The 14395-nt window shown below is 38.2% G+C and overlaps 1 protein-coding gene across 1 annotated transcript in view; it reads right to left on the bottom strand.

Moving 5' to 3' along the window:
* The window catches only part of ano2b (anoctamin 2b), a 34997-nt gene extending 29710 nt beyond the window's left edge, over positions 1-5287 (bottom strand). Inside the window, exons 1-3 of the mRNA XM_052553987.1 lie at positions 5187-5287; positions 3975-4013; positions 3316-3651 (exon numbers count right to left, since the gene is read on the bottom strand). Of these exons, the coding sequence (XP_052409947.1) occupies positions 3316-3651; positions 3975-4013; positions 5187-5246 (435 nt within the window). The 5' untranslated portion in view covers positions 5247-5287. The remainder of the gene's footprint in view (positions 1-3315; positions 3652-3974; positions 4014-5186) is intronic.
* Between the last annotated feature and the right edge of the window lie 9108 nt (positions 5288-14395).

Raw genomic sequence — 14395 nt, 5'->3', positions numbered from 1 at the left:
GATCCAAAGACCCATGAGCGGAAACGGTTCTTCATGGCAGGTTGAACCCTGTCTTTGGCATTTGGTATCATGAACTCAAGCAAAGAGTTGAGAAACAACTCCTCTGAATGGATGCCATCCTAATAATTTATGGCTTATACAGTTTTGCAAACTCTAGCCTAAGGTGACCAGACGTGCCACTTCCTGGTGACAGGATTTCTAAATTGACTTAAATAACCAGGTGTTGGTTGTTTGATTGTTGTATGGCATCAAAGTATCACAAGAGCGATTCGAAAGCATGGGGCCATCTTCTCTGCTCTCTATAACTCTCGTGGTACATGTCATACAGCAATAAATCAGCTCAGCACAAATAGCTAACACCTGGTAATTTTAGGCAATTTAGAAATGCTGTGCTGAACGTAAGTTGCACTTAAATAGTTTGATTTGAGACTCGACTCCAAATCAAAGGTCAAGACTTTAGGTCCACAATAAGAAACTATACTGTTTATTTTGCGTGCCATAACTCTTGTGAGATTATGCATCATTTTGAATTACAACATTCTTCACAACAGCATTTCAACATGGTGACTTCCTGGTTTAATGTCCTGAGGTTTACAGACGATGATAACGAGGGAAGAACTGGCATCAACTTTAGAAAATGCCTGCATATCTGAAATTGTTTTGCATAAAGCATTCTAGAAATATTGAAATATATAATGTTAAATGTATGTTTAGCATGGTTTGGCTTGAGGGAAAAACAATCCCAGTTACCATAGTTACCCATTCATTTTCTATTCAGAAAATTAGAAGTTTGTATTGAGTGCATTTATAGATTACTCAAATTAGCATGCAATACATAAAAAATAGACTTGTAGCTTGATTTGGACTCCACCTCAAGGACATGAGACTAGACTTGTGAACATCACTTGTTGTTATTGATGCTTATAACACATCTAAAGAGGATAAAAATGCTGAAATCTTTAATCTTTAATTAATCTCTGTAAATGCATCATGCATGAATAATTACACCATCGAGAAAAGTGCAATTGTTAAACCCTAAAATCAGATATGTTGTTTCAGCATGGCCCCTTTAGAAAAAAAACACAATCACTAGCTGTGCAAATTGATGCCAGATTACAAAAATTGTGGAAAAATCTTTCTCACCACATCATCCTTCTGGTTTTGTTGGTTTTAGGCTTGTTTTTTTTTTATTTATTGCCATTGTTATCCACCAGACCATGGCTTTTAAGATAAACAAACAGTTAATGCAGCCTCTGACACATGATACCCCGCGCCAGTGACGTCCCCTTGAGCATTAAGGATATTCATAACAAAACTTCACTCCCTATAAAGTCAATCCACCTGCCTGCGCATGCATGAAACAATAAACCAAAACTAGTCTATTCTAGAATTTCTGAAGATATTTGAGAAAGCATATCCACCAGAGTGATAGTAAACTGTAACGTTGTGCCACGATCAGAGGAACAAGCAAGGTGAGACATGGTTCTAAAGTGTGACTGGACCGCTGTCCCTGTTCAGACTGTCTTCAATCAAACTTCGCTTACCGGCTGAATAATTCAAAGTGTCCGACCGCAGGTATTTGTAGCGGTCACAGTGCACACCTCAAAACACTGACCGGGGCAAAACATTATGTAATGACTGAGATCGGACAAAGCAGAAGACTATTGAATTAAGGTTCAGTGATCACAATAATGATGATGATGATGAGATGATGAAAGCCATCATGACAAAGCATGTTACTGCAGGCACATCATGCCACCTTTCTAGGGTTTCCATGGGGAAACAATGGTTTGGAGTGCATTGTTTAATACCTTAAATGCATGATAAAAACACCTCAGATTCAGATGATTAAGTCCGAGTTTAAAGGTGTGTGTGTGTGGGGGGGGGTTCTATTATTTACAACAATGGCAAATAGAAAAGCTTTAAATTTAGACCAGAAATGTGTTCCCTTTCAGAATAGGGTGCAGTTAACTCAGTGTGCTGTCAAAGGCTGGTTCACAGCTCTTCTAAAAGAGAGTAGTCAATCACTACTATTACCTGCCTGATAATCTCACTTGGCTTCAAACAAGCATTCACAATCTAATCACCCTACAGATGCAGTATAAAATTATCACAAAGACAGAGATGCACAATAACAATGCTATTGTGCTATATTATGCTATTGTGTACAAGAGAGTATTTCATTAGACAAGAATGCATGTTGTTACGTCCAGTGACGTAATCACTTTTTTGTTATCTGTATATGATATGGTTCTTATTGTTCTCTCTCTCTCTCTCTCTCTCTCTCTCTCTCTCTCTCTCTCTCTTTTGTCCAGCCCTGCCCAGCTCAGTTTGTTGAAGCCTTTTAGAGTTCTTTATAGTTGTTATCTTCATTAATCTGAAGAACTGTTGACTAACTCTATGTTGCTGCCAAGAAGCTCTAGATAACCATTCTTGCTCTGTGTTGAGAAATGTACTGTAAGATATACAGCTTTGCTGTTTTACACCTATTTAGTTTTTCCCTTGTTACCAATTGTTTAAGCTGTTACTCTGTTGATTGTTACCCTTTTGGAAGTTGTAGGGAGGTGGGTGCCTTTTCTTTTGTAAAATACATGTTTTTTCTCCTGGTTTGAGGATTAGATAAGGAGTGAGTGAGATAATTGTGTTGTTGATTTTCATTTATTTGACAGGTTAAGAAAGAATCTAACCCCCAGAATAGAAACACTGTTGTTTGTTATTTTGCCATTGTTCCCCCTCCTGAAGTTTTTTTGCTTCCTTCTTAATTTTACATTCTTTTGTTTGAGAATTATGTATACTCCCAGCACTCTCTGAGCTTTTAATAAAACCTGTTAACAGGGATCTTGTTGTTGTAGTTGTTGTTATGGTGTGGCAGGGGCTCGGGTTAAATGCTCTTCGTAAACCCTTAATATTGTTATATTACCTTTAAACCCCTAAACACTTAAGACGTAACAATGTCAATGAGCTTTTTAAGGAAGAAGAGATCACCTGATTCCCCAGATACGATATAAAAACAAGCTCACAAGCAACAGATGAAGAAGAGTTCATTTGGGACCATTAATAATACCATACAAATACAGTCCAATTACTCCATAATGGGCCATCTTTAAGAGTAATGGCTTACGTAACGAAACAATGATACTTGACTCTTCTGATCTAAAGTGACAGCTTTCTGTAAAATCAACACCAGATGTGGCCCTTACAAAAATCAAAAATGCAATTAAATACATCTGGCTGAAGCAAAATCAGCTAATTCTCAAATGATGGAACCAACACATGCACACATTTCTAGTCAAAATCTAGTCAGGTTCTACTCACCTCTTTATCATGCTCAATTTCCAGCCCAGCATCCTTTAAATTACCCTCAAACTCCTCTCGGATCATGATTTTCTCCCCATCTGCAGGGTCCAGGGGTCCGACGTCCACCACCACCTCCGGAGGTTCATCCTTCCCTCCCTCTTGTTCTTTCTCCTTCACTCCTAAAGGATAACTACCATTGGAGATGATGGACAGTCTGTGTTGACTAGGAGACCCCCTGATGGAGGATCGTTTTCGGTAGTGGTACACCAGCACATAGTCCACTTTCCTTCGGCCGTCAGCAAAGCACAGCCTTTTGCGAGGGTCCTGGTCCATGTCCATCAGGTTACTGGCCACCTGAACAGGTGAGAGGAGAATGTAATGTACCCAGGCTCACTGTTCATCAGCAGTGTGTGCACGCATATCAAATTCAACTCAGGAGGGGAGGGGGTTGGGTGGAGGGGTGGGGGTATGTGAGGATAGATGTAGGGCAGACTATTGCTTCTTAATTTGGCTGCTCTCAATACAACTCAATGTAGATTGAAAATGTGAAGCAATAGCCACTTTTCATTGATGCCATTATTTCCAAGTTACTGGCTGTAGAACTAATGCTAACCTGTTTGAGTGTTGCAGCTAGTATTCTAGTAGTACTAATCTTGAGAAATCAAAAGCATACTTACATGCACCTTGTTGTCACTTGTCTGCAGCATGTTGTCACACTTCAAGAAAAACACAAAAACAATAAGAAACAGCAACACTTCCTCTGCGTTCCAGGAAAATTGTTTGCGTCTCTGGTGGCATGCCCGTTTCTGATGTCACCCTACCGAGACGTCACCATCCATCTTTCCCTCTGTTTATCCATCGAACTCTCAAAGCATGAAATACATCCGTCTGTCTGGTTTTGGCACCGTTGACTGGGAAGCGCAAAGCTTTGCTTCACGCAAAACAGAACACATCTCCACAGAAACTTCTGATTTGTCCCTGACTAATTATCCCTGGAGGAATACCTGCTTGTCTCCAAGCGCCGGAGAGCATCATTACTCGCCAGAGGGGCTTTCGCGCTTGCGTAAAGATGGAGTCGCCAACAGGTTCAAGACCATAAAAAAAAAAAAAAAAATCCGCGAACATCCGTTTATTTCATGGTGAATCTCTTTTATATAGCGCTTGGTTTGAGTTTATATTTAGGATTCGGGGATAAGTGCCCCCATGAGCACAACAATCTGCTTGCTAATGGAGAAAAAATTGTAAAGTAAAATAAACAGAGAATTAAAAAGAAAGTTAGGTTATTATAAAAAAAAATAATGTTATTTCTATCCTATTAATAAATAATGTGTACTTTGCCGGTGGTTTTCTTTATTTTATTTTATTTTACACCAGGAAACAATTACTTGCAAACAATCACTTCAGGGATAATGTAGATTTCCTGTTATTTTCAATCGCATTTGACAGTTGGAAAGTGTCATGTTCAAACCTTTCCTGCTTTTACTAAGTAGACAGCTTGAAGTGTTGAAATATTTAATAATTTGTTTGTAGTTCATACATTCTGCATCTTTCTCTGTCAATCGAGCAGTGAGAATCCCTGAAATTATATGGAATAAATTAATTTTAATTTAAGCTCATTTATTTTCATTTTAAAACTGATTACATTTTACAGTACATCAAAGTTACCTCAATTTTAATCATTGCATATGATAAGCTCACGAATCGGGAAAGTTTTTCCATGCACAGCGAAAAACGGGTGCTTATAGGAAAGTGGCAGTTGTGGCACTTGTTATTTGAAGAATTTGTGTGTTATTATAGCCAACTATACTTACACATTATATATAAAAAATAATCTACAAACACACAAAAAAATTTATTTGCCACATAGACATGTTGAGCACGCTACTCACAAGATGCCAAGACTCTCCAATAAAGTCAGATGGATCAAATGTGCAGCTGATGGAGCTCATGACTTTAATATCAGATACTTCCTTTAAATCACTGCAGATAGAGGAGGACTCACTCAAGGCAGTGCTGACTCCATTCAGAACACAGTTATTCACCTCTGTTAATGGAAAAGGTAAAGTTTTAATATCAATTAATATCTATACATTTAACATCTGTATTAACCTGTCTCCAAAAAATGTGACTACATAGGGTAAAGAATGCACTTTAACCTTTAAAAGACCTCAAAAAGAAACGTTAAAAAGATGGTACACATGGGAAAAAAATGCAAACCATTTACATAAACAATATTCAACAAGCTAACATGAACAATTTGTCAAATAAATGTCACCTACACAGGCACTTTGCATTGTATAAATCATTTAAATATTCATCATACATGTACATTTTACTGTTGTCAACAGCATGTTGTTATCTGGACAGAGCACAACCATTCGGTTAAATTAATCAAGTACAGTTTATAACTAAAAACAGGAGTTTTTAAAGTGCTGTCAATGCCTGTATAGCCAATTATCTGTCGACGGGTTTTGCCATGACTTACCTACATACGAACAGGATTTATTCATAGCCATGTTGCCGGCGAGCTGAAGTGCAACCAGGTATGGGACGCTTGGAGACTGTGAAGGCACAAAATCCTCTCCAGGCTTAATTTAATTCCATGACTGCTGGAGAGAGAGAGGGCTTATGACTGTGCCAAACTTCAACTAATTTCCAGGACCTTCTGTCACGGGTGAACAAAGCCCACATGTCATCCAGGTCCACCAGAAATGGAACCCATTAAATACTGAGAGACCTATTAAAAACTGAAGCCGATTCTGTGGAAATATCAAAGATGCTATTAATGGGCTTCCGGTTTGGCAATGTGAGGTGAAGACGCGTGTTTGCAGAGCTCCCGATAGTTTCTGATAATATGTGCTTTAATAGTGCCATTTAAATTATTTAAAATGTTTTTTTATAAGTGTTAAAACAGTGCTTCGTGCAATCATACTGATACAGCAAGATGACCAATAACAAATCAGTAGTAAATGCCATGCTAACAATAAGAACCAGCATAGCTAGCAGATTAGCTACCATGTTTAGCGCAGGGATTCCTGAAGAAACCCCTGCAGATAACGATGGTCTCTCTATATATGAGCCAGCTGGTAACAGAGTTAACAAGATATCGGTGAATGCTTTAACAGAGACATTGTTAAGTTTTCAGTCCCACCTGTGCGCCACAGAGACACTTACAAGCAATCATTTTTCGACACTGCCTGAGGCTGAAAAACAATTAAAACTCTGAAGGAGTAAAATGTGATGCTTGTGGATTGAGTTGATGACTTGAAAAACTGGTCACAGAGAGCAAATCTCAGGATTTTAAACATCCCTGAGAATAGCGAGATAGGCCAATCTACTGACACGTTGATGGGCCAGACAAAATGAGGTAAAATACAAGGGCTCGACTTTGAGGATCTATACAGGCATCTCAGCCGATCTCACCAGAAAGTGCACCACTTTTAAAAACGTCAGACAGCTGTTGTATCAGAAGAATGTGCTAATTAATATCCCATACTCAAAAAAAAAAAACATATTTCCAAAGGTGGAGTGTTACATATTTTTCTTTTACTGGTATAATCAATTGTGTTAAAATGAATGTATTAACCAGATTATTGTATTTGTTTCAAAGCCTTCCAGTCTTCTTGCCAAAGTCCTTTTTTTCAGTCAACCAAAAGGTTGCTGTTTTCCTATATATGATTTCCTCAGAGGATCAACCAGAATGTTTTACAAAACATGGGATCCTTTAATAATCTATATCCTCCAACTTTGAGCCAACCCACCCCTGGCCAAGAATACGCAGTGAGTTTCTTGAAAAACCTAAAAAGGATGGAGGACTGGCTTTCCAAAATCCGCTAAATTATTATTGGGCAGCAAATTTACAAAATGTTATTTATTGGCTTCAGTCCCCACATATATTGATTCTGAATATTTTTGCTAATTACAATGATCTGGTTCAAAAAATATTTTTCATTATCTCCAGGTTTGACATTTTGCTCTGTGTTTCCTCAAATGCCCACAGAATCAGGGTTGGACTTGGTTCTTAAGACCCCTACACACCTCAAGGCCCTCATTTCCAAAATATATAATTTAATTATGACATTCCAAATAGATCACTAGATAAAATCAAAACAGGATGGATAGGAGAGTTGGGAATTGACATATCTGAAGACACTTGGGACAAAGCTGTTGACAGAATTAAATAAGACTTCTTCTTGTGCACGACTCAGGGAGGGTCTGATTCAAATGAAAGTTCTCTACTGTATCCACTATAGTAAAACCAAACTGGCTAAACTATACCCAAATATAGATGAAACATGTGAGTTGCAATGAACTGAAGGCAGATCTAACCAATATATTCTGGTCATGTACTAAACTGAGACAATTTTGGTCTTAAATATTTGAAATTGTCAACTCTGCATTTAATTTAAGAAATCAGCATAACCCAATAATGGCTTTGTTTGGCGTTACAGGTAACAATGACAGATAACGATGAGTACTTTCAATGTACCTTGTTCTGATAAAAATATAATAATAATAATAAAAAGCTATTCATGTCTTGGAGTGTTTACTCTGTCTGGCAGCATCACTAGGATGATGCACCTGCCCCATTCACTGCAATTATGTCGCACACTAAAATATTAGTGTCAGGGTTTGGCAAGGGAGGACCTAAATGAAGAATGAACGGGGAAAACAGTTTATTTAAAAGAATGAGAACACAAACAGATGAGGCGGAAAGACTGTCCACACAATAGGGCAGGCCACACGACAGGAGAACAGCTTGGTCGGATGGAGGTAGCTCCAGAGTCTGTGGAAAAAGGAGACTTGGTAGCAACTGAAGGAACCACAGGCTTGATCCTGTGTATGGGAATTCTTGAAGCACCAAAATGTCAGTCATAAAATACTAGAAATAACAAACTGGAACTTATGAAAACAAAAGGATAATGATTGGAAAAGGCTAAGAATAAATAACTAGAACTACAAACAAAATAAAGACAGCAACCTTGCTGAAAACTAGAGAGGAAATAAAAGGGGGAAGCAAAAAAATGCAACTAAAATTAAAAAAACTAAACCACAAAGAGTGGAACTAGACTATAGATTACACGGGAACAAACAAAAACTAGAAAAACGAGGGAAACTAGACAAGATTAAATATACTGAATAGCGAGTTCTAACAAGACTAAATATGAAAGCAAGAAGAAAGTACACAAGGCACACAAGGATCAGATGAACACAATTGGACAAACAAGGGCTAAACAAGGGGGCATGGTGATTGAAAAAGTGACAAAAGCTATAGCAACTGCTTCTGTAGCAGGAGCAGAGTCTGGAGTGGGCTCTGGGGCTATAACAGGGATGTCCTTAGGGGCCTCTGAACCAAGTTCAAATATTGACTCTGGGAAGCCCTTGGGGCCTGTTGAAATGCCCTCCTGGGCTGCAGGAATCGACTCTTGACTGCCCCTGGGGGCTGTTAAACTGCTCAAAGACAGTCTCAGGAACACCCTCGGGGGTTCTAAACTGTCCTCTGGGGCCACAGGAACAGACTCTGGGACTGATTCTTGAGTGCCCTTGGGGCTCATTCTTGGATGACTGATGCTGACTCTTGACTTCCCTCTGTAGCTGCAGGAACTGGGCCTTTAGGAATTAACTCCAGGACTGGTACTGAAGCTGACTCTGAAACAGACACTGGAACAGACTTTGGATAGAACTGGGATGAGGCAGACTCTGGGCAGGACTGGGAAAAAGCAGACTCTAGACCTAGAGCCAACACTAGACTCTGGTCAAGGGCTCGAGCGGATTCTGGAGCTCCAGGGATGAAGCATATTCAGAGCCTGTGGGGGGTAATGGATTGAGACTGTGACAGGGAGAGCTGTCTCCTCAAGACTGGACTTCATGGTCATAGCAGGAAGACCAAGCTGATCAGGATTTACCTCTGTGGTTATAATATTGAGGTTGAGCTGCTCAGGGCAACTTGAGATCCTCCAGAGTAAGTATATGAAGGGTCTCTGAACAAAAGGTTCTAGCCCTCCTGGCACAGGACCTCCTGCCCTTACGCCTCCCAGGGCAGGAAGTTGTCGGCCAGAATGAGGTTGAAGACCTCCTTCAGGACAGAATCATCATATTCAAAGCCACTAGCCATCGTCCAAAAGAATTGGGCATAGGACCATGGTTCCTGGTCCTGCTGACGAAGCAATGCCAGTGCCTGCTGGAGCGCCAATCTCCCTCTGCAGTGGAGCAATCTTTATACTCATTCTGCTTGTTCCTAGAATGGCTCGTTTGTTCTGTCAGGGGTTGGCAAAGGAAGACGCAAATGCAGAATGAAATGGGAAAACAGTTTATTAACAAGAATGAGAACAAACAGATGAAGACAGGAAGACAGTCCACACAACAAGGAAGGGCACACAATGGGAGAAGTGGTTGGTCGGATAGAGGTAGATCCAGACACTGCAGCAGAAGGGACCAACTCAAGGTAGCAACTCAAAGAACCACAGGCTTGACCCTGTGGACAGGAGCTCTTGAAGCACCAAAATGTCTGTCAGGTCAGAAGAACCAGCAACCAGGGAGGACTCAGGAAGTAGGGCAGGAACCAACACAACAAATGTTGTTTTATAACACAGTTCGGGAGGAGCAGTCGCAGTTCATTAACCTGATTAACACAAGTGGAGACGAATCAGTAATCATCTCATGACAAGGTCTAAATAACAGCAGAACCTACCTCTGTTCATTGACAGTTTTCAGCATCCCTCCTCCACCCCATTTCTCCTCACTTATAGATCCATCTACTCTTACCACAACCGGGGGGAGTACTCTGGGTTCGGGCCACATCCCGAGCTCAGAGCCCTCCACCCGGACAGCACGCCAGATACGCATAACCTTACTGTATTAATATACGTAGATGTGAACTCGTGAAACACACAAAGACAATACAACAGGAGATACAAGAGATAAGCAGATCAAAAGCAAAAACTTGCAAACCTATGCCTAGGCAGAAAGAAAACTAAAAACTAAACTAAACATAAAAAACTAAAAATATACTACAAATAACAAACTGGAATTTATGAAAACAAAAGGATAATGATTGTAAAAGGATGGGAATAAATAACAAGAACTACAAACAAAATAAATAGACAAGACAGCAACCTTGCTGAAAAATAGAAAGAAAAAAAAAAAAAAAAAGCTTCAAGAACAAAAAAAAAAACCCACAAAGACTGGAACTATTCTATTAAATTAAATTCACATTTATTTGTATAGCGCTTTTTACGATTCAAATCATTGCAAAGAAACTTTACAGAAAATTTATTTTCTACAATATTTAGTAGTAGCTTATCAGTGGTGACTGTCAGTTTTTGTGCATATGACAGAAATGTTCAGAACAATTAATGCAAGACGTAGTCAACCAGACAATGAACACTATTAACAGCAATTATTATATGATGCAGTCACACATGTAACAATACTTGGAACTAGACTATAGACTATACACGGGAACAAACAAAAAACAAAAAAAACAAAAGGAAAACTAGACAAGATGCAATATACTGAATAGTGAATAGTGAACTGAATGCAAGCAAGGAGAATGTACACAAGGCACACACGAAACGAACTAGCAAAGAGCAGAGGGAAATGAGCATGATATAAAGGGAGCAGAGCACACAAGGATCAGGTGAACACAATTGGACAAGATAAGAGGAGCACACAGCCAACACAAACAAAGACTTAACCATGTGCTTAGGCACAAAATAAACAAAGACATAGTAAACAAAGACAGGACAGACAAGACTGCCAGGGCAGGATCCTGGCAATTACCGCAAGCAGCCTACATGGTTCTCTCAAATTTATGGGAAAGTTTTATATATATATATATGTATGTATATTAATGATTTATACAATGCAGAGTGCCAGTGTTGATGACATTTATTTGAATTTAAATCATAAATATGTATATGACTTATATTTAGATATTACTAGAATATAAATGTTTTGTTTTGAATAAAAATACAGTAAAATAGTTAAAATTAAAGAGCTGTAAGAAGTGCCATCTTTTAAAGTTTCTTTTTGAGGTCTCTTAAAGGTTAAAGTGCATCCTTTACTCTGTGTAGTCACATTTTTGGCGAAAGATTAATATAAATGTTACATTTATAGATATTAATTTAGATTAAAACTTTACCTTTTCCATGAACAGAGGTGAATAACTGTGTTCTAAATGGAGTCAGCACTGCCTTGAGTGAGTCTTCCTCTATCTGCAGTGATTTAAAGGAATTACCTGAGATTGAAGTCATGAGCTCCATTAGCTGCACATGAAAAATCTTGTGAGTAGCGTGCTCAACATGTCTATGTGGCAAATAAATAAGGTTTTTATGTGTTTGTAGATTAAGTTAAATAAATAAATAAACTGTCAGTATAGTTGGCTATAATAGCACAAAAATTCTAAAAATAAAAAGTGCCACAACAAAAGCACTTTCCTATAAGCACCCGTTGTACTCTCTGCATGGAAAAACTTTCCCAATTCATGCGGTCATCATATTCAATGATAAAAAATTTGATACTTTTGATGTACAGTAAAACTGCATATGTATGTAGCTAGTGAGAAATGAAATGAGATTAAATAAATTGATATTAGTTATAAAATATTATTAAATATAATTTCAGGGATTCTCAGTCTCACTGTTCAATTGACAGAGAAAAATAAATGGTTGTGGAGGTTAATCATTTAGGTACAAAAATCCAGAAAATAAATTCAGACAAGACCTGTTTGACCTGTGTTACTGGATTTAACAACTTCTGATTTTGTAAAAAAATATATACATGCATGGTTGCATGGCATGTGTTCACATATTTTCACATTCACACATTGAGTAATTGAGACATGATGACATTTAATCTTATCTGCGTCATGGTAAAACCAAACATCCTTTTTTGCTCTTTTGCTGAGAAAACCTATTGCATATTTTTTAGTCATACTCTGGTGTCTAGTGCATGACCATTCACACTCCTACTTAAAATAATTTTCCGTTTACTCACCCTCATGCTTTTCTCATGTGTTAACGCAATAAGAATTTAATTTTCCAGTGTATTAATAATGTTTTTGGTTAAGTCTAATATTGGTACTGTGATGCACGTATTCTGGGACTGTGACATGATCAAGGCGTACTGGAAAGAAATAAACAAAATGGTTCAGAAAATAATTTCTACAACTTTTGATCTATCCCCAAGTATTTATCTATTGAATGGTAAAGCTGAATTACATCTCAGTCATAGTCTATAATTTGTGTTAAATCTCTGTACTTATCTGGCTAGAAAATGTATATATTTGTTTCCTACTTCTGGAGAAACTCGCTTTTTGATCATCTGTATCTGTTCCCCACTCTGAGCTTTCTTGAGAATTTAAAGGGACTGATTTTTTTCTCTTTTTTAAATTGTATATATAAAATGTTTTGTTTTAAGAACATTATTAAAGATTAGGTAACTTTGAACAAACGTTCTACTGACTGGAAGAATGTTTGTTCATAACTTGCCAAAACATTAGCCAAAGCACTGAGAATTCATGCTAGCTGAAAGTTATCTGGTCTTTAAAATGTTATTAAAATGTTAGAACATAAATATTATTTATTCATCATTCATATAACTGTTTTCTAAAACATTTTAGTTTAAACAGTGCATTCAGAAATAATATTTTGCCTTAATAGAAACATTAGCAAAATGTTATAAGAACATAATTTTGTGAGCTGATATGTAATGCTCTTTCATACAGAACATCATAATTCTAGTAAAACATACATTTGAACACACGATTGCCAAGATTTTTAATTTGCCAAGCTACGTTCTATATCTAGGTCTATAGGAACTCTACATATTCAGATCAGTGAGGAGATGTGGAAAGTCCTCCATTCAGAAATGCCGCTTATAACCCTCACCAGCTCACCCACACAGCTGCTCTCGATTTGCTTGATTTCCTCTTGGAAAAAAGAATGGGGAGTGTGTCACGTTTTCTTCGCGTATGTCTTCAAAAGCCTGCCCGTTAAATCAGCCTTGGTGTTCTCATTCATTACACGCCTTCTACTTATAGACATATATGCCTAAATTACTCACATAGTTCTGGATGGTACAGTTGGGATAGACATGGCCCACTGAAAAGGTACAGCCAGTTGCACTGTAAAGACCTGCTCTCATATATATATATATATGTATTATCTTTATCCATGCTCTACACATATGGTGGAAGATAAAGGCAAGGCATTGATGGAATTCAACTGTGCAACAGGCAAACCAATGTATATACCTGAATTAATAACAGATTCCATCTACAGAGTTTTGTGGATGTGGAAATGTTGCAACATTAGCACTCTCTTGTGGTTAAAAAACGCTTGGTTGAGCTTTGATAAAATAATCAGAATTTTAGCAGCGTATGTCCTCATGTGGTCAGCAATCACATTGCAACCTACTTAACTATATGTATATATGTATAAAAATTACCAATAATATGTCCCTACCCTTCTCAAAAATGTTACAATCTGAGAACCACAAGAGGGCGCCATTAACAGCATCATTACCCAACACCAGCCTCCAATGTCCTGAACTCAAAAGAGCCCTTTTTTTCCAAAACTGTTCGTTAAAAATAATTCTACCAGAAAGACTCAGAGAAGATATTGTAACAATTCATCCATTTATTTATGACCTAGCAAGCTATATGGTTGTATTTGGCGTAGGCCCCATCCGTAAATAGCTGTCTGAGGGTACAAATTCAGTATTTCCTGCCTGAAGATGAAGGCAGGGGCGCAGCTGAACCCCGTGAGGTTTTAGGAGGGACCATCCTGGTGGTGGTGGGGTGGTTGGAGGGGAAGAACATCCTGCGGTGGTAAGGGAGATGGAGAGAAGATGCTTGTTATTGGTGAGGGAGGAGCCCATCTTGGTGGTGGAGGGGTGGGTGGTGGTGAGTGAAGCATTCAGCATCTGCAAACTCAGACAAGTGTAAGCACAGGTTCTTTTATACTTCTATTATTAGAACGTGATTGGACAATTGAGAAGGTAATAGGTGACGCTAACAATTGAGTCTTCCTGGCAGAACTTATGCTAAAGCTTTTATTTCTGTTGAATTATAAATCCAGATGAAGAAATGTCAATG

Source organism: Carassius gibelio, chromosome B4 (genome assembly GCF_023724105.1).
Source record: "Carassius gibelio isolate Cgi1373 ecotype wild population from Czech Republic chromosome B4, carGib1.2-hapl.c, whole genome shotgun sequence".
Taxonomy (NCBI): domain Eukaryota; kingdom Metazoa; phylum Chordata; class Actinopteri; order Cypriniformes; family Cyprinidae; genus Carassius; species Carassius gibelio.
The sequence above is the reverse complement of the archived record's forward strand: the minus strand, read 5'-3'. Positions and strand labels throughout refer to the sequence as shown.